General features: G+C 45.1%; 1 protein-coding gene across 1 annotated transcript in view; it reads left to right on the top strand.

The window, feature by feature from the left end:
* The first annotated feature begins 1,349 nt into the window (after positions 1-1,349).
* The window catches only part of THBS4 (thrombospondin 4), a 56,050-nt gene continuing 31,996 nt past the window's right edge, over positions 1,350-25,403 (top strand). Inside the window, exons 1-4 of the mRNA XM_077347306.1 lie at positions 1,350-1,604; positions 8,531-8,734; positions 17,136-17,383; positions 18,042-18,147. Of these exons, the coding sequence (XP_077203421.1) occupies positions 1,520-1,604; positions 8,531-8,734; positions 17,136-17,383; positions 18,042-18,147 (643 nt within the window). The 5' untranslated portion in view covers positions 1,350-1,519. The remainder of the gene's footprint in view (positions 1,605-8,530; positions 8,735-17,135; positions 17,384-18,041; positions 18,148-25,403) is intronic.

Raw genomic sequence — 25,403 nt, 5'->3', positions numbered from 1 at the left:
CAGAATGAAAGTGATTGGCAGTGCAATCCTAGTTACTCTATTCCAGGGGTGTCCAAACTGTAGCTCTCCAGATGTCCATGGACTACAATTCCCATGAGCCCCTGCAAGCTCATGCAGGTGCTCATGGGAATTGTAGTCCACGGACATCTGGAGAGCCACAGTTTGGCCACCCATGGTGGAAATCAATGGACTGACTGGAGCTCTGTATTTAGGACTGAATTGTAAATCTGCATCCTCCCAACACACTCAAAGAAAGCCACCGTTCCTTTGCCGTTTTTCCAAGATTGCTGCAATTCATAAGATGTTCTGCCTCAAATTCACGTCAGAGTTTTAAACAGCAGGATCACCTTTAGGTTGTCGTTTCAAGAGCACTTCCAGAAAGAGAGCTGTCTCAACAGGAGATCATAAAGGAGCCTGGCAAAATCAGAAGGGCCAAGAACGTAGTCCTCTTCCCCCCTTTTTACATCACTTGCTTCTCACTAATTTCCCTTAGACTTCTAGAATTCTGTGTAAACGGCTTGGTAAGCTTCAGTCAGCGCTGAATTCTAATGTCCAAGAATGGCAGATATTGAATTTCACACCTTTCCAGCACAAGCCCCTAAGAGGGCCCCAAGCATCCCCCCGGACTTTATTTTGTTTTAATGAAATCCCTCAAAATGATGTCCCTCGACCCCAAGAATGAAGGGCGAGTTCCCTTTTCGAACAAAAGGCCCCCGCTCTGAAATCGATCACATTCAACTTGAGCAAGAGGTAGAGGAGACCGAAACCCCACTCCTCTCAGGAAAGCCCGGCGAAGCCTACCCGGCCGCTCTTTCCGCCACCTCTTCTCTCGCTCGGAAAACAAAAAAAGGATGAAGCGGGGCGACAACACAAGACGGGAGGTCACTTCGCACAACCCGGGTTCCAGTGGTCTGAAGGAGCGCCACGAAACCCGAGTCCGATGGCATCTTTGAGACCAAGGGAGATGTATTCAGGCGGTGAGCTTCCGAGGGCAAGCCCTTTTCCTCGGACGGCTGGGCCTGCCCCCAAAAGCTCGCGCCTGGAATACACCTTTGCTGGCCTTCGAGGCGCCCTTGGACTCGGATGTCGTTGGTACAACCAAGTCTCGGTGCGGCGCAGACGAGGCCGGCCTCCGGGGGATGCCAGGGGGGGACGAGGCAGCCCTCCGGGTGCCCAAGGGTGGGTTTGGCGCGCCAGGGAACCCGACCCGACTCGCCTCTCGCTCCCGGAGCCCCTCCGCGCCGGTCCGGGCTCTGCCTCGGGCTCCCTTCGGACGGCGTGTCCCCTCCTGGCCAATGGGCTGCAGCGCGGGCCCCGACAGCCCCGCCCCCCACACTGACCCCCGGCAGGAGGCGGCTGCGGGCTCGTGCGTTTGGCTCAGTGCGCGAAGGTCCCGGCAGCAGGTCGGCGCCCCCTGGCCCGGCGCCCCATGCCCGTCGCCTAGAGCGCAGCCGTCTCTGCAGCGGAGCCAGCCAGCCGCCAGCCAGCCGCTCCCCCGGCATCTCCTCCGGCCGGCAAGATGAACCGACGCAAAGCCGCCTTCCTCCTCGTGCAGCTGGCCCTGCAGCTCTGGCCGGCCTGGGGCACGCAGCCGGCCCCGCAAGGTAAGAGCCCGTCGGGCGCCGGTCCTCCAGGCAAAGGGGCCGGAGAGACGCTTCCTTCCAACCCAAAGCGGACCAAATCGAGAAGCATCGTGGCCGAGGGCGCTCCGGGGGCGCCTGCCAGAGGCTGGGGGTTGAATCGCGCCGGAGCACTTAACACGCACCTTTGAAGTGAAGACTGCAGGACCCCCCCCCTCCTCCCCCCCCGCAGCTTTTGCGGCGTGCTTGGAGAGATTTCGTGGATTTATTAAAATTTGTAATCCCGGAGGGAAAGTATAGGAGCGCAACAACATTTTTGTTTTATTTTGCACTTTATTCCATTTTCTCTCCTTCTTTGGGATTGAGAGCATAAGCAAGTAAATGTGATTGTTTTTCTTTTTTAAAGAACATCTTTAAAAGAGGCTCTGTTACAAAAGTACTGATGTAAACGGATTATTAATCCAGACAAAGGTAAACTCCATTGGTGGACTACTATTTTATTCATTCAGATATTAATCTCCCACCTTTCCTGGTGGTACAAGGCAAAATGGAGTCTGTCTTTATAGGGTATCACCTGTTTAGAAACAGTTATTAATCCCAGAAGCAAATATTTTTATTTAAAATGACTTGCATTATTACATTAAGACAAAGTTAATAAAATAGTTCAGAAAAGTTGTTGGAATTACAAAGAAAGTGTCTTAAAAATAATATAGATTGCATTTTTATGACTTTAGTTTTCCGATACAGGAACGATGCATACTAATATTAATTGTGCATGTGTATAATGCCATCAAGTTGCGTCTGACATCCGGCAACCCCAGCAAGGGGCTTTTCAAGGCAAGTGAGAAGCCGAGGTGGTTTGCCATTGCCTCCCTCTGCAGCGGCTTCTTTGGTGGTCCCCCATCCAAATACCGACCATCCACAGCTTCTGAGAGTTGACCAGATTGGGCTGTCCCATGCCACCTTCCCATTAAGATTAATTACTTAACCACTGGTTAAAATACTAGGACCATTTCTGCCCAGAGGGGTAAAACATGAGTGGCCTCCTGATGCAAATGTGGGATAGTAAACCTTGCATTTACAGCCCTCCTCACGTGAGACCACTTCTATGTTTTCCCTCTTCCTGGTTGTGGCTTTTTGCTGCAAGGGAAAGCAAAACAAACCTCTCCCCCCCCCCTTTGGCTTGTCAATCACAACAAGACACCAATCACATCATAGCAGTTCTCTCATGATCTGAAAACTCCCCCCCCCAGCCCCAAAATTAATTTTTTTAAAGACAGTTCTGCATTGCTATGCAGAAATGCCACAACACAGAAACTAACACTGCCGCATTGCTATGGAGAAATGCCAGAACGATATAGCATTCCCCCCTTTTTTGGGGATTCATGTTCTTTTGGACTTTATTTCTGTCTGGGTGGATTTCTGAGATGCTGAACATGATCCCTGAAGCCCAAAAAGTCCTTTTGTGTAAATGGTTGGCTTCAAGACATAGTGCTCAGACCCCTGTATGATCGGGAGAAGGGTGCTTGATCACCCACCCCCATTCTTTCCCAGCTCATTCCCCACTCCCAGAAAACAGAAACCTGCAGTCTTTGGGTATGAATCCCTGAGAATTTCTCTTGCAAAAGCCCCCTTCAAATGATAGTGTCCTTTGTCCCAATTCTGGAAAGAGCTTGTCCATGAAACCTTCCAAGTGGATTACACCCTGTATCCTCAAAACACTTGCTTGGAACTTATTGACCTCCCCTTACAGTATCAATGGGACTCTTTTCCAAGAGCACCAGAGAGAATTTCAGATATTAAGTTTCTTCGACTTAACTGATCATCAAAGTATTCACTAGGAAATATTCAGTCTAAATTGCACATAAATGCTGCTCTTCTACTAAAACTAACCGAATGCAGTGAACCATATTAATCTAAAGAAGTCAACATCTAACAGGTCTTCTAAAATTGCTCCCTCACCGAGGGAAGTTTCGCTAACCATCAGATGGAAGCTGTACTCGGAATTGTGGGTCCCCTGTGGACAAAAAGGCATCCAGGACTGAGCTCCAGTGAGGAGGGAAATTGGTCACAGTTGCCCATCTTCCCTCTTGTGCCAATTAAAAAGCTGGTAGGATCCAAACCATACAAATACGTTAGTCTCAATCCACCACATGTATTGAGATGCATGTAACTCTGCATTAGAGCACAACCATTGGGTTCGATCATTTCTTGGGTCAAGCTCTCTCCCAGTTCCCCTCCCATTTACACCTGCATCACGCATGGCATTGTCTATACAGGTCCCAGGGTTCCCACTGTAGCATTTGGGGGATGGTTCAGGTAGACTCCAAAAAAGCTTGTTGGCTCCCACTAGTTGCCAGTTTCTCAGAGAGTGTGGTCATAAAATCTCCCCACTATAATCAGTCTCTGTTACCTTTATCCTGCCCTACTGCACAGGAGCTCAGGACTGCATCTTTGCTAATCACCTCCTGCTTTTGATTCTAATAGCAGCCCTGGACTATTAGAATCATAGAGTTGGAAGGGGCCATACAGGCCATCTAGTCCAACCCCCTGCTCAATGCAGGATCAGCCCAAAGCATCCTAAAGCATCCAAGAAAAGCGTGTATCCAACCTTTGCTTAAAGACTGCCAGTGAGGGGGAGTTCACCACCTCCTTAGGCAGCCTATTCCACTGCTGAACTACTCTGACTGTGAAATTTTTTTTCCTGATATCTAGCCTATATTGTTGTACTTGTAGTTTAAACCCATTACTGCATGTCCTCTCCTCTGCAGCCATCAGAAACAGCATCCTGCCCTCCTCCAAGTGATAACCTTTCAAATACTTAAAGAGGGCTTGAAAGGTTGTCACTTGGAGGAGGGCAGTCACACAGTGGATTTTGTGATGGATTCGAAATTGGGATCCTTAGCCCTAATCTGGCACTCCAGTCCAGCCACTCAATTGCCCTGGTAATCCTTTTCATTCACATTTTCTATTTCAACTGGTCCTTTTTTGCAATTGCTTTTGTATCTCTGAGATCAACTCCATTCACCAGCACAACACCCATTGGCGCTAATCCTGTTTTCCCCATGCCAGAGTTTGTATTCCTTAAGCCATTCCACAATATGCACAAATAAACACATGCTGTGTGGGTCGCCATTTCTTGTTGCCGAGAAAAATTGCCACAATAAAAGTGGCAATCGTAACTCACCTTATTGGGATAGCTGGTGTGGAAAGAACAGTTTAGTGCAGAAATCTGATTTCTAAAGCTCAGAAATTAGAGGGGAAATTGAAGCCACTCAACATGTGTGTTGTTACAGCTGTCATGATTTTAATCCTCACAGTTCTGACTGGGGCCTTGGCTGAATGCCTGAAATAGCAGCTTCATTACCACTTCTAGGGACGGTATTCACCAACACAGAGGAAACAATGCTTGCAATTTTACTACAGCAGCCTTCAGAAGTGCTTGTCTTCCTCGTGTAATCTGCTACTGCAAGAATCCCATATTTTAAATTTCCTTTAATGTATAGATGCTTGTTTATTGTGTCACAAGTGTTGATACAACCAGGTAGATGAATTGCATGAGTAGTGGTAGAATTTGTGCTTTCACTGGATTTCATATAAGTATGATAAATAAATAAATAAATAAATAAATAAATAAATCGGTGGAATAATCCATTATATATTAATTTGATTAATTAGTGAGACCATTTTAATCAGAAAGCATGTCAGTTAAAGATAGAAACATTGGCTTATATTTTGAAACATTGGTATGTTATAATAATTATTTTTGAATATACTAAAAGCAAGTTGGTTTTATTTTTTTTAATACCCAGGAAAAGTATACCCTTTAATACCCAGGAAAGGTAATTTCCTATCCTTTTGGCTTGAGATTTGCACTTGGGAAACACCTGAGAATTGCTGTTCTAAATTCACCAGTCACCTAAATTCATCCACGTAACCCCTTGGATGGTATGACCAATTGGTTCAATTCACTGAGGTGAATTGGTGTGAATCTTTGCAAGATAGTGGAACAGGCAGATACCCTCCCCTTTCTCCCACATACGGAGTGATATAGATGATCTATGAAAACCCAATTTACAGAAAGGAAATTGTATCATGAGTGTTGAGCAGCTATGCATGGAGCTCCCCGTGAAGACTTGTGTGGTGATGTTAAGGCATCTGCTGTCTTTTCCATCATATGAAGTCTCTCACCAACTGGTTAAGGGCCTTATGGTGCCATTTTAATTAGAGTTACAATGGGCGTACAAGGATATTGTTTAGGATGGTAGTATTAATCACAGAGATCTTCTGAGCCTTTCCTTCTCATTCCCGTTTGCTTCTCATGTTTATTTCTAAGACGATATCTTCTGTTCTAGACTCAAAGACCTAACTTTGGCTCCTGGGGAGGGGGTGTTTGTGTGTTTCTATATTTTGTTACCTTTCACCAATATCTGGCCTTTGTTCATTGTTCTTTCTTCATTGTCATTTATATGGCATTTTTAATAAGCAGAGCTTTATAACGATGTTGATTTAATAGCCTTTCGCTTCAACAATGCAGTGGAATGGTTCTTTGTGATGAGTGAAAGTCAGAACTTGCCTGCTTTGAACAATTTACCTCAAACACTGTAAGCTTACAGGCAGCAATTTTTTTCTGTCAGCAGCATAGCCAAGAAAATTGTATAATGTTAATACCTGAAAAAACTGAGTTTAATTTGATTCTTGGCATGTATAAATTCATATGACTTGAAACTTTAAAAAAAAACAGACACATGAGTTGTAACCACCTCATTTGACATACTTTTTCAGGATCAGAATTGAGACAATCCTGCAAATTATACAAAGCAGCCAGCTTGATGTAGTGGTTAGGAGTGGCTGCTTCTAATCTGGCGAGCCAGGTTTGATTCCTCACTCCTAGGTGACCTTGGGCTGGGTGACCTTGGACTCGCCACAGCACTGACAAAACTATTCTGACCTAGCAAAAATATCAGGGCTCTCTCAGCCTCACCTGCCTCACAGGGTGTTTGTTGTGGGGAGAGGAAAGGGAAGGCGATTGTCAGCCACTTTGAGACTCCTTCTGGTAGAAAAAAGTGGCATATAAGAACCAACTCTTCTAAATATATATAGAGTGATACAGGCTAATTAAATATTCAAAGTCTCATTCGTTTCAAAGTCACATTAATTAGGGTAGGTAAGACCAGCCTCAGATTTTTCCAGCTGAAACAGTTTAATCTTAAAAGTACTTTAGGTGGGTTGGATCATTTCCCCAAAAGTCTAGCATACAATAAGCATTATCCAAGTTATGGAGTATAAAACTCCTTCTTCCGCTATCACTTTCTGCAGAATATTAGAAATGGTTTTGGTAGCACTTCTAATGGTATCAAGGAACATTTATTGAATTTAGGAATTCATTTTTGTGTGTCCTTGGTTCCATAATTCATTTATTTAAATGTATTTTTAATTCAAATGTTCATTGAAGTCTTTTTAAAAAGCAAACAAACTCCAACAAAATATAATAAAACTCTACCACATTGAAGATCCCTCAAGTTCTGAAAATTAACCCAATAAAAAAGGGCTTACAGGTCTTGTGAAAGTATATAGGAATCTGCTGCATAAAGTTCAGTGCAGTGATAGACGGTAGTTCTCTAGTGTCTCAGGGATAGGTACTAGGCTCTAGTCCACTAGCACCTTACAGACCAATATGATTTTGGGGGTAATAAGCTACCCTCTGAAACAATCTTCAGGGAGATGTGTTGCCTAGGTCCATTACATGGGATTCTTGTCACTGTAGATGCTAGGACTTATCTTCTGAGTGCAAAATACACAACCTGCCATAAGTAAAGTATGAGAGGATAGCCATGTTGGTCTACAGTAGAAGAGTTAGATTCAAGTCTAGTGGTTATCAGGAAAGGTTGAGAGAGTTGGGTATGTGTAGCTTGGAGAAGAGGACAAGGGGTGACACGGTAGCTGTGTGTAACTGTGTAAAAGATAGACGTGTTGAGGTGGGGGCCAAGTTGTTCACTGCAGCTTTAGAGACAAGGACTAGGAACAATGGGTTCAAATTACAGGAAAGGAGGTTCCACTTAAATATTAGAAAGCATTTTCCAACTGTGAGGGTTGTTCACAGATGGAATATGCTGCTTCAGAAGGTGATGGAGTCTCCCTGGGTATAAGTTTTAAGGAGAAGATTGGGTGAGCACCTGTCAAAAGTGTGTGATTAAAAAATATATATTTGTATTATTTTTGTACAAAAAGAACATAGAGAAAAACACAGGGATAGAATATGAGGTACAGAAGGCGAAAAGTAGGGGGAGGTTTATGATTTTTCGCTTTACAGTCTCGTCCTTAAGTTACAACACATTGTTCTTTATGTGTCTTAGCATTTCAGTAGACATTCCCAGCGTTGCTGAAACTCTTCTGATGACTCTTCATTTAAAATGCTCATCAGTTTCATTGTTGATACAAAGTGTATTCAGTTTGTCTATCCATTCCTCTGGTCCTGGTAGGGATGGTTGCCCCCATCTGGTCGCTACAATTAGTCTTGCAGCAGCTGTCATATAAAATAATATTTCTTGTCGCTGCTTCGGTAGATTGGGGGGGAAGAAACATAACATATATTTAGCATTCATTGGAAACATACATCTCATTTTTTTTTTAACAATTTCACACCTCCACCACATATGATAGTACGATTGTGTGTGATTTTTGAAGCCCTTGAGAAAGTGGGAGGGCTGGACTGGATGACCCTTTGTGGTCTCTTCCAACTCTGTGTGATTCCTATGGGTTGCTGGTAGTTTGGCTAACACATTCCAAACAGGCAATGCACACTAAACATACAGCAATATCCAAACAATCTTCCAGAGTCCTTACGATATAGCAGCCTTTCTTCCAGCCACACATTCACACACATCAATGAAGGCTATTTTGCTTGTATACTCTGTCAACTTTTTCAAACATTTTTCTCTTTTTTGCAGTTTTCGATCTTCTTTCAATTCCTACCCAGAGGCTACTAAAAACCTTCTTGCAACAAACACTCATGGATTCTACACTAAATGAAGTATACATGCTCTCTGTATTTAAACTACAGCCCAAAAGCACAGCCACCATATTTGGGCTGTACTCTTCTGTGGAAAACAGGAAATATTTTGAGTTCACCGTGATGGGACGGGTGAATAAAGGTAAGTCCTATGAAACTGGAAGTTTTGCATATTACTGGGTTTTACAAATATGGGGCATAGTTCAGTATGACTATCTCTTGCACAAGTCCAACCAAAATTGTTCAGATCTTTGCAGATTTTCTGAGTAGTAGAATTGGCTTGGTGGTCAGTAGACTGCTTATTTGACCGTGGTCAAATATTCCTTGAAGCCAAGCATGGCATTGTGCAGGTGGCCGTTGATCTTGTTCATTTCACTATGGTTTAATTTCCATACAAGTGAAGCTGAGACAGCTGTTTGCCTTCTAGCTTGGTACCCAACAGAGGTTTACTTAGCATCATAGTAAGCCTTCTCCTACTTCTATTCGGATAACTTTATTGCTTTATCTCAGCCGTACCAATTTAAAAAAAGAAGTAAGAAAATACAGTACTATTAATACCAAATTACTATGTTGATACAATCACATAAATTGATCAATAGAACAATAATACAAATTAATATGATCCTGTCAATATGTCTACATGCACAGAATTCAGTCAATCATATATAACATTATAATAAATCCTACCAAAAGGATCTTATTACATACATTTAAATATAATTTACTCCAAACATCTTAACTGTATCTTGATGTCTGATGCTACAAACTTTGTAATCCATCTGTCTTTACCTGCCAGAAACACAGCTAATTTATTTTGATCTCAACTCCCTGGCAAACATTGCAAAATATTTCTAAGGTTCTTCTCCCAAACACAAATCTTGAACATTAAAATACAAATGAGCCATATCTTCAATGGATTGTGGTCAAAGGAGCACACTTAATCATCATATAGGAACTTCACCATTGCCAATTGTAAAATATCTATCTGAGTCCTAGTAAATGTTTTTTAATATTCTATGACCATTAGGTCATCAGGGTAAATCAGGAGAGCTATAAGAAAAAGTGTAAGTTGTTTATATAAAGTGACTGAACTTTATTAAGGAACCCATGATCTACTTGTAAACTTATGTCCTATAATCTTTGTTCAATTAAGTCTCTAGCTACTACGTGATCAAACCCCCTTAAATATTCTTCAGATAATCATAGTTTAGCTAGTAAAGACATTGTCTGTGATCTCCATGATATTGCCTTCATCTGTTCCTCCGATCACTACAAATACTGCTGTACCTAACTTGAACTTCCATCCATGGATGCTTCTGCTGCAATAGGCTGCAAGATTGTTTAGGTCCCATCTGAAATGGTTAGAAGTCAGGATCCTCTTGGACTGTAGAGTACACAGCTTATCACAGATAAACTACAGACGAAGTCTTATGAATGCTGAGTGCAACTGAAAGCATGCCCAGTGGGTCTACTCAGAAGTAACTCCCATTTTATGCAGTGGGGCCTAGTCCCGCGAAAGTGTTCTCAGGATTGCAGTCATCCTTAACACTATTTTGCTCCCTTATATATTTGGGAAACAGCCTCCTGGGAGGAGACTGTCCAGGACCCTGTCCGTCCAGGTCCACCCTGATTGGCCCTTCCCCTCCAGTTCTCACCCTCACTCCTTGTCTGCTAGAAGCCTTGTGACTGCAGCCTCCGTTGTCGCCCACGAGGAGACAGGCAGCAACAGGGCTTTGCAGCCCGCAGGTATGCTCTTGCTGGGAGAGAGCTGCGGGGGGGGGGGGGTAGTTTACAGCCTCCCTGCAGGCCGCAAAGCCCTGTCGATGCCAGTGGGGAGAGGGGCTTTCCATTCCCTGTAGCCAGCTTTGCGGCCACCCTCTAACGCCCTCCTGCCTGCCGCCCCTTTCAAAGCCCATTTTTAAAGTGGATTTTGATTCTAGTTATTTCATAAAGCCAGGAAACAATGTGATTGTTAATACAGGTTTAGTACCACAGAACCCTTCACTGTGCACTTGCATATTTGTTGCATTCCCCTTTCCAGCGAGCTATGCTCAACACATGCTTATGGCAACATCCTGTGGTTCCCCGTTAGGAAGACGAGGAACAGTCATCTCCCTGCCAGCTAACTTGCCATCAGCAATGATAAATAGTTCTCAAAGAATCAAATCAAAGTTTTTCTTTCTTTCCCTGCCTTGGGAAATCACTGTTTCAAATTACTGAGGAATTTAATGGACACACGCACATGCTGTGTTCAGCATATGAAAGATGGGGACTTCATTTAGTTGATCCAAAGTTTAGCTTTCACTGCGCAAGATAAACATTCCTATTTCAGAGCCCTGTCTCAAAATGAGCCAGAGGACAGAAAGTGCATTTGGTCAGGTGGAACACACTCTTGGAGCCACAGCCTTGTTCTGTGCAAAACCAGACCCGGATGTTATATGTACATTCATGAAGGGATAGCGTGGGGGCAGAATAGTGAGCTCTTTGGAACGCAGAACCATTGTGTCCAAATCGGATTTTGCATTCTAGCAAATGTCTTTGTTAAAACATTTGGCCAATTTACTGCCAAGATTACATCAAGAGCAGGCTTGCATGACCAGTGTTTTCAAACATGAATGCAGTAATTTATATTAGTTCACTGGGACTTCATAAGCCCTCTGTTTTTGTTGCCTGTCTGGAACTGAGCACTGAAAAGATGAATCCTAGACTACAGAGCAGTTTGCCAACCTCTGATTTTGTGCCATCCCGAGGATGTAGTTGGCATTGTAAAACTACTTCTAGACTTCTGGGTGTTTTCGGTGGCTTTAGATCCAGTCCTTTCAGTCTTAGGAATGAGGAGTGAATGAAATTGTGAAAGAAATTTCCTGTATGCTTACCTTGTCCATGCAGGCATTTGTAGATTTGCTGCTGGAGGGAGAATAGAATGTATGTTTGCCCATGAATGTCTTGGGCATGGGTATTTGTGCAGGCATTGGGGAGTTAAATGTCAGAAGACATGTCAGATGCCATAAGAACTCATAGCCTTTTCCAGGTGTTCCAGACAAATTCCAGCAGCATGGTGTGAGAGGGTCATGGTGAAACATTCGGCCTCTGATTATGCATCTCTATTGGTACATAATCTTAGAATCTGTGTGAATACAGATGTTCACACCTACGGCTTTCTCCACATGATCCGGAATCTTCATTTTGTTTCCCATAATACTAGATACAAACATACTAGTTCATCCCAGGTGCCCTAAACATGTACAGGAAACATCTATAGGGGGCAAATGGGATCTCAAGAAAGGCTCTGTTCCTCATTTAGATGTGTTCGTAAAATATGACCACACAATTAGGGTTTTCTACTGATGTTCTACAATGGAAAGGCTACTGTGTTAATTCGAAACAAGCAAACACTTCATGAAAAGATGAACGCAGATTCGCATATCTGCCTGTGTACTAATTAACAAGAAATACAACTGTTGAACCCAATGGCACTTTTATTCAAAGTTTTATACAAGCTTATATAAGCTTTCGTGTGCTGTCTTTCCTATTCAATGAAGTCCTGCTAAAGGAAAAACATTTCCTTTAGGACTGACATTAATTAGACCAGATACTGCTTCAGCTTGGGTGTAGTTGATTCCAGTACTATATAGCCCTTAAAGAACTTTTCCGTTCCTCATGCTTCTGGAGAAAAAATAAGAAAAGAGAAAATTAACAAGACCAGAAGTTACTTCTTGTTAATTTTTTACACCCTATTTTTATTTATTTGACTTATTAACCCCTGCTCTCGGACCAGCCGAGAGCCATACATCAATTATGCACTGTGCTTTTTAAACTCATTCAGCTAGGTTAAAAAAACCCAGTCTGCACCTGACCCCAATGTCGACTATGATACTCCTTGCGCCCCCTCCCAAGTCTGTGCAGAGACCAATCAATAGCACACACACACTCAAAAAGGTAGGAAAAAATCTTGGCAATCATGTTTTTCTTATTGGGATGCAGAGTGGAACTGCAATTTGAATTAGAAAAATCTGAGAAAAAAGATGAGTGCAGAGTGCAATTAGAGAATGCGAACAGGATGTGGATTAAAGGCATACTGGCTTCAGTGAGAATCGAAATAAAGCTGTGAATGCAGAAAGCACCCTAGTGTCTTATCTTTTTGTTGTGCCACAGAAATAACTGTTTGCACATAACCTTGGACATTACATCAAATCCTTCATTTGAATGAGACTGCAAATGTCTCATATGCCTTCTGATTTATAGGTATTTGTTGCTTTATTAATTGACCATTGTCAAGTCTGGGTTGGAAAATTCCTGGGTGTTTGGGGATTGTCCTTGAGAGGAGAGGGTTTGGGAAGGGGAAGGAGTTCTGTGGTTTGTACTTCCTTAAGAGTCCACCCTCCAGAACAAGTATATTCTCTGGGGGAACTAATCTCTGTTGTCTGGAGAAAATTGTATTTCCAGATCTCCAGGCCCCACCTGGAGCTGGCAACCATATTCATGATTACATACATTGATATATTTTTAAAAATCGCTCCCTCTTTATTCTTCTCAAAAAAAGTAAGAATTGATCTTTTTTTAAAATGAGGAAATTAAAATCTCCTTTAGTCAGGGCAAAGTAACCTCAAAACCATCTGTTCTTTTGTTCTGAATTCCCTCTTCTGTGTCCCTCCAAAGATATTAAAATGACTCCTCTGAAATTTCCATTGTCTGGTCTTTTTCTGTGATCTTCCCTCTCACCTGGAGATATACTCAGAGAGAGAATTGTTCACCTTTAAAAATGGTTGAGTCTTTTTAAACTGTGAGTTCACTTAACAAGTGCTCTTTGAAGCCTATTCAAATATCAGATGGGATTTGGGGATCTTAAATTGAAATCTTTTTTATTGCCTCACAGAAGTAGAACAGTAGGGGCTTTGGTTCTCAGTAGTGAAAACAACAACTCTTCATTGTCAGTTGGCACAATTAATTCAAACTTCTCCTGCAGTAGAAGGGCGCAGAAGCACAGATGTTTTAAATATAACTGTATATTTGGTCCTAGCAAGCATTTCCCTCAGCTCCCTCAAAAAAAAAAAAGTATTCCACCCCCTCAGATGAACCTTGATCTCATCTCCAACCCAGCTACCCTCAGGCAATCCTGTCTCATGGCCACAGGCCAACTGGGAGCTCTTCTGCTCTTTCCTGCTTTTCTCTCTGATTCTTTGCTGCATTCAGGCACGTTCCAAATGCTTAGTCTTGTTTCTTGTTCTTATGTTAGTCCCTCAAGTAAAATACCTTCAGTGTAGTCAAAATATGAAAGCTTCCAGGATTGGCTGAAAGTCTTACCTTCTTCCATATTTTGCCAGGGTCCCATCAAGTAGAGGACATCTTGTTTTGAGCCTCTGCCGATGAATTCAGGGATGAAGGTAGGCCCAGGTTGGAGAAAATAGCCAGGCAGCGCAAAGACTGGTTCACATGTGGTAGAATGTTGATTGGGTAGAATGGACTGCTGCACCTCCAAGCAAGAACATGGCATAAGAAGGGCCCTGCTGGGTCGAACTAGGGATCCATCTAGTCCAGCATCCTTTCTCATATAGCAGCCAACCCTTGCCAAGGCCATCCCATGATGTTGAATCCTAGCACTGTTTCATAAAGCTTCAGTGCCCTGAGTATGGAGATCCCCCGTAGTCACTAGTAGCCACTGATGGACCTCTCCTCCTTGAATTTCTCTCTAATCTCCATTCAAAGTCATCTATGTTTGTGGCCATTGCTACATTTGCTGGCATTCTACAATTCGATCATTTGATGATTAAATACACATTTCCTTTTGTCTGTTCTTAAGTCAGTTTGGTGTAGTGGTTAGGAGTGCAGACTTCTAATCTGGAATGCCAGGTTCGATTCTGCGCTCCCCCACATGCAACCAGCTGGGTGACCTTGGGCTCGCCACAGCACTGATAAAACTGTTCTGACCAAGCAGTGATATCAGTGCTCTCTCAGCCTCACCCACCCCACAGGGTGTCTGTTGTGGGGAGAGGAATGAGAAGGCAACTGTAAGCCGCTTTGAGCCTCCTTCGGGTAGGGAAAAGCGGCATATAAGAACCAACTCTTCTTCCTCTTCATTGGGTTACTTCAGACTGCAGAATAGGGATTTCAGTTTTTTTATATTCCTTTGTATTAAAAGAAATCCTTGCAAATAGGAAACAAGCACTGCAGGGAAATGATTCTGTCCATTCTGTTTGCTTGCTGTGTTTGTTTTAACATAAGAGAATATTTTAAAAATTCTTTACCACTTGCTGTGGAAGAACACAAGTTGTATAATTGTGTTTAGCAAAGTCAACTTATTTGTTTGTTTGTTTACTTGGTTTTTAGGCCACCCCTTCCTGCAAAGCGGGCTCTGGGCAGCTTACATCAGAAGTTTAAGACAGTTTAAAATATAATATAATAATAATTATATAAAATATAATAAATAAATAAAACATAAAGACACAGTTTAAAACAATCCAGAACCAGTAATTCTACTCATAAGGATTGCGCTCCCATAGATAAATTAGTGGGTTGCTCAGTTTTTAAAAATCGAATATTTCCCCTACTGGGAAGGGGACAGAAGGGGAGGGGGCCCAATTTAATGTTATGCTTGCTCGTTGGGCTTCAATCATATGCCTGGTGGAAGAGCACCATTTTAGAGGGTGGCTCTGGTTGAGGTCAAACGCACTTCTTTGGGGACAATCACCAACAGATTGCATTAGAGGAATGCAACATTCTTCAGGGACATACCTGGTCCCTTAGGTATGCAGGACCCGGACTGCGTAAGGCCTTAAAGATCAAAGCCAACACCTTGAACATGACTCAGAGCTCAACTGGCAGCCAGTGCAGCTACTGGAGGGCAGATCTAATATGAGCCCTCCATGGGGTCCTGGTAAGGACCCGAACAGCCACATTCTGTTCCAGTTGTAATTTCTACATCAGTCTACAGCGAGTTACAGTAGGTCCAGTTTGGAGGTGACCATTGCATGGATCACTCTGGCCAGGTGTTCCAAGGCCAGATAGGGTGCTAGTAGCTTTGCTTGGCATAGGTGGGAAAATGCCTGCCATCCTATTCTAGTGGTCTGTGTCTTCATGCTAAGGGTGGCATTAAGGATTACTCTCAAGTAGAATTGAGCACTTTGGCAGCCATTCGTGCCTGAAGCAGCCAGCGCCACAGCGCGATTGGTGGGGAGTTGTGGGCACCAAAGCACCAGCGGGTACACACATGCAGATGCAGAGCTCTTCTTGGCCAGACAGCTGGGTAATTTGGGCTCCTTGCCTCCTGCCCACCCTCCGGACAGCTGGGACCCTCCTGAGGTCTTTTGGCTTCCACGCAAAACCTCGCAGGGAGGTGGGGAACAGCAGGCGTGCCAGGCAAGCTCCCCTAGGCACGTGCATGGACACACAACAATCTGGAAGGAGCCAGTGCCATGGCTACACCACTGCTGGCCGCCACCACCGTCCGCTGCCTGTTTATGCCGCCGCCGCTGCTGTGGCCACCAACCTGGCGACCCTGCGGAAGGGGCCAGGCGGCCCACAGGGTCGGGACCCCAAGGTTGAGAGCCACTGGTCTAGGTGATGTTAGTCTAAAGAGTGCAGCATTTCCAGTGAGAAAACATGACTCTCTCCAGTACAAACCATTGTTCCTAACAGTGAGAAACCTATTCATAATTTAAAGCCATGTTGGATAAGGTACTACAGGTCATGTGTATGGGAAGGATTGTTCCTTTTGACTGTACCTTGGACTCCATGAGTTCAACTGAAGGTCTGGCCAGAGTTGTAAAGTCCACTTGTCTTCTGAAAGGCTCTTGACCATATGGAGAGGGCTGTCATGTGCACAGCATATTTAGCTCTGGCTAGACTTTCATGTTGGGAAGATCATAATCCATCCACAAATTGTATCCACGGATCTGTTGCCAGAGCGGTTCTCTTGGCACACACTGATGGAGAACAAGCTATAAGGAGAACAGCCTGTTCTGAGTGAAAACCGGCTTCTTTCTCACCTTATTCAAAAAGGCAAACCCCTTTGCAATCTTTTATTTTGACAACAGCCCTAAAGTTCTAGACTTGCTATTAGGGAATGGTGTGGCTGCCTTAAGGCAGCAACTTCTGAAAAACTTGAAAGAGCAGCAAACAATAATCAAATGTGTTACTGTGTTTTTAAGCATGGGGATAGGATTTTCTCTTCAGGGAGTGAAAGGGTTTCCAGGTAGGAGGATAAAACTTAGAACTAGGGCTACCCAGTGAACATGTGGCTTGAAGAAAGACAAATCTTTGCTTCCTGGGCCCAGGTCCAATAGCTATTAGAACTCACTCGGGTTGTTTTTTCCCCTCCTTTTGTTAGCTTATTTGTCTTTATCTGTGTTTACAAGAGTATTCCACATGGTGGAACTTAGATCAGCGGCTGAAGTGTCACAAGAGACACAATTAAACTAAGTGCAGCCAAGTTAGCCGTGGTGTGCCATAACCTTCCTTGATCTTCCTGCTTTGTCAGCAGTTATTTTCCACTGCATACCAGTTGTGTTGTCCTCTCACTTTACAATAATTTTGTGTTGTGCTAGTCTCCCTGCGATATCTGAGGAGTGATGGGAAACTGAATGCCGTGGTCTTCAGCAACGTGCCGTTAGCCGATGGAAAGCGCCACGCTGTGCTCCTCAGACTTAGCGACCTGCAGCGTGGTTCCAGCAAAGCTGAATTGTATGTGGACTGCAGGCAGATAGATTCTGTTCAAGATCTGCCTAAAGCCTTTTCAGGGCTGGCGCAGAGCTCAGGAGCAGTGGAGTTACGGATGCTGCAGAAAAAAACTCAGGTGAGCCTCTGTGGACGAGCAATAGATGCGCCATTCCTCTCATGACAAAGTACTTTATGGACCAGTTGGCAGTCAGCCCTGTCTGGGAGATCATATATGGTCATATTGCACAATAAATGTTTAAGATATGTAAATATATATGTAAATTAACTCACATCCCTTCTAGGGCTATCAAGAAGCATAGACTCACAGAGCTGGGAGGAACCTCCAGGGTTATCTAGTCCAACCACCTGCACAATGCAGGAACCCACAATGACCCCAATTTCATGCCCAAATGATCCCCCCCACACCAAAAATCTCCAGAATCCAGCCTGGCCTGGAGAAAATTCACCTACCATCCCACAGTGGCGATCAGCAATTCCCTGGGCATGCGAGGAAGGGCCACAAGAGACAAACATTGGCACATCCCTTCCTGCCCATCTACTTACAGTCTGCACTATGTTCATAAAATCAGCATTTCTGTCTGACGAGTATCCAGCCTCTGCTTAAAAACTTCCAAAGAAGGAGAACTCACCACCTCCTGATATCTCCATGTTCCTTTTGCTGCTACGGTTTGTGCCTTCCCAGCAAGTCAGGATTTTAAACTGGAAACATCACACTTCATTCTGCATGCCTGTGAGTTCCTTATATCTGCCTCTGATGTCTTGTGTTGTTCTAGGACTTTTTGGAGGAGCTGAAGCTAGTGGTGAGAGGCTCATTGTCCCAAGTTGCAAGCCTGCAAGACTGTTTCCTTCCACAGATTGAGCCGTCAATCCAAGATCCAGGTAACTTTCACGGGTATAATTAAATTTTCACATGAATAATTTTCTGATTACTTAATTCAAGGTCATAGGAGCCGAGTTCACCAGCAAACACTCTGCCTCTGCTTCTAACCACTGCTCACTTATTTTGCTCCTATTGGGCTAAGTGGCAAGAGGAAGCCAGTTTGGGGCTATTCTTAGCAGGGACCTATTCTCATCAATGACCTTATTTCAGAAAGGAAGCTGACTATGCGCAATAACAGGTCAAGGAAGGGAGGCCAGGCAGGTCAGAGGTAGGAAAACAACTGAACTGTTGCCTGCAACCTAGGATTGCCAGATCCCTCCTTCAGAGGGGGGACGGGGACCACCTAACAGAAATGGGGTCTCCTAGGCCAGTAACGCAATAGTATCACTTCTGACACACACTGGAACTTACATCATCACATCACTGGTGACATGGGAATGCTCCGGTATTTAGGCAACAACTCTGTGATTGACTCATTTTTCACCATAGAGTTTTTGTTGAAATATCCTGTATTGTCTGTAATGTGATAGGGTCACTTTTGATGCTACCAAAGGTGTTATTGCAGTATTGCTAACAAGGTTGTTACATCACCGGCCTAGGCCTCCCCATCCACCAGTAAGACCTCCTCACCAGCCATCTGACTGGTGGTGGGGAATCTCCTCTTCCAAGTGAGAGGCCTGGCCACCCTAGTGCAACCAAACTGTAAAACAGGATTAAACATAATTTTCCTGTGAAGCAAACCTGGGTTTGCCTCTTCTTACAGTGCATTTGACAGACATATTCCTTGATGTCAGGGGCCTGTCTTACAACTCCTCTCATCATCCCAAGGGGTAGTCCATTTCGAAAAGAAAGCTTTAAAATGCAGTATGAGTGCTTATTTGCTGAAATTATTTTAAAAGAAAACCTGTTTTTATAAGTGCTGCAAAAAAAGGGGGGGGATACAATGGAGAAATGGACTCAGCTGGGTAGCTGTGTTGGTCTCAAGTAGCAGAACAAAATGCGAGTCCAAAGGTACCTTTAAGACCAACACAAGTGTGAGCTTTTGTGTGACTGCATGCTTCCTCAGACAATGGAACAAGAATCATAAGTGTACAGATATAAGGAGAGAGTAAATTAGTAAACAGTGTCACAACAAATATGAAGCATGATAATGAAGATTGGATAGTTCCTTGCTAGAATAATAAAATCTGTCTTTTAGATTCAGCTGTCATTCACAAAAACTGGGGAAATAAAAAAGTTAAGATTAGTGATTAATGGCTGACGCTTCCTCAGTTGTGGAAAGAAGTAATTAAAAGGGACTTGTTGCTAGTCCCATCCGTCTCCACCCAAGCATGGAAGCATCTCCACAAGTGACAAGCCCTGCTGTGTTTGTTCTCCTGTCTGAAGGCCAAAAAGTTAAGATTCTGAGTTACATAAATTACAATGGGGAAATGGGTGTGTGATGTTGAAAGAACCAGCCAGTCATTGCTGGGCATCACTGACTTCTGGTACATGTTAATTGGGGCCCCTTTGCCCTACTGAGTAATGGCCCCTAGTGCTCTCACTGTTCATCTTTGTCAACCTCTTTCATGCCTCAGCCAGATCTAGCCAAATGGGAGTCTGAAAATGATTTGGAAATAAATAATGAATACTTCAACCCTTTGACTGGATAAATGCCTGGGTTGTCAACAACTGCAGACATCCATCACAATTAACAGCCATAGCCATAGATAAACACACACTCTCTTCCATGGAATTACCATCCACCCATTCTGTTGGAGTGTTGGAGAAGAGAGGTAAACAGAAGCAGAAGAAAACCTAATTGTAAGTGATCACAGCCGGAGGAGCTGCTGCAATTCCACATATATCAAACACTTGCAGCTAGTAAAGTTCGTACCAACTCCCTGCTGTGACTTCCAGGATCCGACTTGTTTCTTGCCTCCATGTGCTTTGACGTCCGATCTGGGCCTGTCCATTACTCTTGGACTTTGCCCAGTATCCTGACTCCTTGTGCTCTGTACCTTTGCTCTGTACCTGATTATGCTCTGTGGACTTGCCTGGGATCCTGGCTCCTCTGGTGCCTTGAACTTGAACCGTTCAAGATCTCAGCTCTTGGACGTTGCCTTGCCTTGCTTGGTGCCTGAATCTCTTGCATTAGGCTTGGGCAGTCTCTTGAAACCCAGATGCCAGGGCCTTCCTGTGACCCACTGGCACCGGACCTTTGGCACTGACCATGGGACACAATTGCTAGTGCAGGCTTTCTCAACAAGGGTTTTGTGAACCCTGGGGTTTCTTGGTGGCCCCAGTATGTTTTCTCCAATTGGGTAGGAATTAATTTATTTATTTCCACTATATTTTAAACAATTTTTAAAACAATGATTAGATGATATGACCATGTATGGTTATGTTGACCCTCCTAAAAATGGCCAATAATGAACCTGGAGGAGGTGGAAAGGGTAGAGGCCCCAGTCATAATAATCCTTGCTGGCCAAGGCTCATCTCATGGTAGCGACTAGAGACCAGAGAGATAAGTACTTCCAGGGGCGTGACAAGGAGGTGAGGCCTGCTAACATCACTTCTTGGGTTTCTTGATTCCTAAAGAATATTTCAGGGGTTTCTCAACAGTAAAACGGTTGAGAAAGGCTGAGCTACTGGGAAGACACCAACTCCAAAGTTTAAGTGATGGAAATTAATGGGTTGATTGAAATACTGTGAATAATACTTTAAAAAGCATGATAAATATGACATATGAACAAATGACAGAAGATCAACAATCCAGGTTGGGGGAGATATTTTGATCTGACGTTCAACCTGGACTGCAAATTGTATCTCTATTTGCATTGTGGTGAATGTTTTTCTGACCTGGTTTCCAATGGAGCATCATTCTTTTGATGAAGCTACTTTGATAGCCACTGAGGAAGAAGAGTTGGGAAGCAACTTGGGAGAAGTCAGCACCCCTCCCTCTTGTGTGGGTCTCATAGCATTTATCCTGGGGTCCAGGCCAAAGCCAACAGAGTGTGCGGTCACTGAAAACCCTCTAATTATGTGTTGTTATTTATTAGATAATGTATATACCTTCTTTTCAGAAGAATAAATTCTCAAGGATATGTAGAAAACATAAGACAATACTAAAGCAACAGTCATATTATGGTATACTAAAAGCATTAAAACTAATACCGCTTTAGGGTAGATATTGAAATTCTTCTAAGTATTATAGTTGGGCTTGCATTCTGCAATGGGCATGTTTTCTAGTATTTCTCTAGCATCCCTGTTAAACAGATATATCAAGTCTGTAGCCAAAAGCAATTTAGACTGAATTACTCTACCATCTGTCGGCCCCCAGAAAAGTTGCCTTATTGGAATGAATGAGTAGGTGCCTGGGTGTTTTGTGTTTTATATTAGCTGAAATGAACCCGTCAGTGGTTGGCTTTGAGAAATCTGATGTGTCTTGGAGATGAATACTCAGGAAGCTTTGGCAGTTCCATTTCTTCAGTTGAGGATGTTATACATTTGTGGCAGTAAATGCTGGTGTTGCCATAGGGGTTGTACATGCATGCATGTGGGATACTTGAATGGCATGTAGGAAACAGGCTGCTGGAAACATGGCCTCTCACCATGTCCTGAAGCACTCTGCATTCTCCAAATGCTTTTAAAATATCTTTTTGTAACATCCCATTCCAAGAAGAGTTGAACTCAAAAGCTTGCATCCTGTTAGGTGTTGTTGGGCTGGTCCTAATAAAAGGAATTATGTGAACTGTGTTCTTAATACCATTACTTCCCACAGCAATAATAATTGTGTTGAGGAAGGTATAGAATGGATAAGGTGGCATCATTTTGGGGTTCTTGCCATTGCTGCATATATGTTGATGGGTGAATGGGAGGGTTGTTATTCCTAGCGGGAAAAATAATGGCATGAGGACAATGTGTGATGTCATTTCTGGTGGGAGACTGGAAGTGACACCACTGCATCAAAGCAATGCTGCAGAAGGAGAGGAAGAGTTGGTTCTTACAGTCACCTTCCCTTTCCTCTCCCCACAAGAGACACCCGGTGAGACTGAGAGACTGAGTGAGACTGAGAGAGCCCTGATATTTCTGCTCGGTCAAAACAGCTCTATCAGTGCTGTAGCAAGCCCAAGGTCACCCACCTTGCTGCATGTGGGGGAGTGGGGAATCAAACCTGGCTTGTCAGATTAGAAGTCAGTGCTCCTAACCACTAATCACCTTCAAGGCCATGTGCGGTCTGGGCCCAGTGTATCTGAGAGACCGCCTCTCTGCCTTATGCTCTGCCGTCTCCAACTGTCTGCAGATCCCTGGCCCCAGAGAAGCACGTTGGACCTCAACACAGGTCAGAGCCTTCACGGTCCTGGCCCCCACCTGGTGCCCAAACTTCCACAATTCTGCAGGGCCTGCAAAAGGGAGCGCCTACACCAGGCATTTTCATGAGGCCAACCAACTCAAACATCTGCTGGTCCCAACCCCTCCTCAGACGCCCTTCCATGACTGACCAACCTGACCTGCCCAGGGATTGTCATTGTTGTTCTGTTAGTGATACAGTTTGGGCTGTCATGTTATGTTATGATTGACTATCAGGCGGCGACTATAAAGGAAGGCACTGCTCCTGTTGGCATTAAAATGGCCACAGCCTTTATTATAACATACCCTCAACGGAGGGTTGGCCCTACGACCGGGAAAGGAACCTGACCGTATTCAGCCGTCCGGCTGCAATATATTCACCACCGTGGCGCTTGGGGTCCCCGCCACACTCCCAGCCGGGAGGGCAGGTCACACTGCGTCACGGTATCTCCCCGCAGGGAGGCAACTATAGAGAACCAAAGGGCGTCCGCCTCCATTGGGCTCTACAGCTGCCTGGCCACAGGCCCCTAGCCCCCCAGCCGGGTAGGCTGCGCCTTTTCAGTGACCGGCCTCATTAAGGAGACCCCCTTCAGACGGGAGTCCCGTACGCAGACGGGACTCCCTGCCAAACAGGTTCCTTACCGGCCGACATACGCAGCTGTGACAAATTAGAAACAAGAAACAAGTATTATAAAACAGGGCGGGAGGGAGGGTTGCTGTCCTGCTGGCTGCGGCGCGAAGAGGCCGAGAAGCCCAGCGCTCGGCCTTATATAGGCCCGCGCTCAGCCCCTGCCACGTGACTCGGGCTCCGAAGCCCGACAGGAGCACGCGGCTTCCTAGCGCCGCCGCCGCGTCAAGCCGCGGCCTGAGGTTAGTCTCGGCCTTTGATTGACTATCAGGCGGCGACTATAAAGGAAGGCACTGCTCCTGTTGGCATTAAAATGGCCACAGCCTTTATTATAACATACCCTCAACGGAGGGTTGGCCCTACGACCGGGAAAGGAACCTGACCGTATTCAGCCGTCCGGCTGCAATATATTCACCACCGTGGCGCTTGGGGTCCCCGCCACACTCCCAGCCGGGAGGGCAGGTCACACTGCGTCACGGTATCTCCCCGCAGGGAGGCAACTATAGAGAACCAAAGGGCGTCCGCCTCCATTGGGCTCTACAGCTGCCTGGCCACAGGCCCCTAGCCCCCCAGCCGGGTAGGCTGCGCCTTTTCAGTGACCGGCCTCATTAAGGAGACCCCCTTCAGACGGGAGTCCCGTACGCAGACGGGACTCCCTGCCAAACAGGTTCCTTACCGGCCGACATACGCCACTGAACGGGAGCAACACTGCCCCGTTCCCGCCAACCCTCATGGAACAAATTATCACATAACCCCGCCCGAATATCGAACAACCACAAATCACACCCCCAATCAGAAAGGTGTACACCATCCCTCCTGAACAGGGGTGGTAAACGAAAAGAAATATCAGGATGTCCGATAACATCCCCCCCCAAACCAAGAACAACTTTGCGGGCTACTTTGTTGACTTTTTGCTTGGCCCAATTAACCCTTTCAGGCCTTTCGGCCGAGCGCCAAGTAAGCCTGTCTAGCATATCAGACCAAAGCAGTTTAGTCCGCGGCAGCCGCTGATGAAGAACAGGTAAGTCAGCCTTGATGTTTAGGCCCAGGCACCGACCGGACATCGTGGGTAAGTCGTTCTCTCCTGCGTGCAGAAGGAGAAAATCAGGCGCTCCATGCCGATAAACTTCGTCAGAAACCACACGAAGCACTTCATGCCATCGCAAACCCCGATGTCCCGACCAGATGACTCGGCACGATGACTCTAAACCAAGGTGAGTCCCCCAACCCGATCTTGCGGCATATCGGCTGGCCCAATACGGGATGCTGTGCCCTACTATCAGCACTGCCGGCATCGATGGAAGAAGACCTGCAAAGAGCATATGTTAGTCACAAAGCTTCGGGCGGATATAACTCCTAAACGCCTCCGACTTCCACCTCCCAAGCCGTTTGATCTTATCCGTGGACTTGCCCATCATGTGTGCTTCAGTGGCAGCTCCAATTCTGAAGGAATGAGTACCGTATGCACTCGCCTGCAGGCCCAGGCTAGTCAGACAAGATCGCATAACGGCTGTGAACTGGAACCTGGACAAACACCTCCCGTCCCCATGAATGAACAATGGGCCAGATAAAGGTGGCCGAAACTGTAGGTAGCGCTTCATGCAATAGCATGGACAAATACGTGAATCCCCCATGGCCACCAGTACCACCCATGAACCCTTGCCCCGTTGGTCGCACTTTGAGCTCCGCAGGAAGCAGGAAACCCGTCCGTCACCTAGGTGGACATCCGAAACGGCCAATGCCCCCGAGCCCCGGGGCACTGTCGAAGATGACACGATCTCCCCAATCCTAAAGGCGCCGTGAAACGCCAGGCTAAATACCGCCTTGAACAGGGCAACTTCAAACTTAGAAAAACAAATCTCTGGTAACATCCCAAACATGGAACCCAAAATGGAAGACGTAATCGGTCTTCTGGAATCGGCCAGTCCGGGAGTCTGCCGCCCCCAACCTCTTATTGCCCTTCTGGCCAAAAAGGAAGTCCCGGGGTCCCAACTCCCAAGTGCTTTACTGCAGAATGACAACCCCGTTAAAGTCACTTTTAACGTTTTGCACGACAAATCTCTTTCTTTCAAATGGGCCAAATATCGCAAAGCCAATTCTTCCTCCATTGGCCAAGCAGATTGATGACCAGCCCGCCTGGCAAAGTCTATAAACCCAAAGGCTGCCCTTTCATATGCTCGTCGAGTCGATGGCGCCAGGGATGACAAGACCCCGTCAACGATTATTCGTCGCCAAGACTCCATAGCTCTCCGGGGCATACGTCTGGGTCTGGATTCGCCGCCGGGGCGAGCCGAC

The sequence above is a fragment of the Paroedura picta genome, chromosome 7, assembly GCF_049243985.1.
Source record: "Paroedura picta isolate Pp20150507F chromosome 7, Ppicta_v3.0, whole genome shotgun sequence".
Lineage (NCBI taxonomy): Eukaryota > Metazoa > Chordata > Lepidosauria > Squamata > Gekkonidae > Paroedura > Paroedura picta.
Note: the sequence above shows the minus strand (reverse complement) of the source record. Positions and strands in the feature narration are given on the sequence as shown.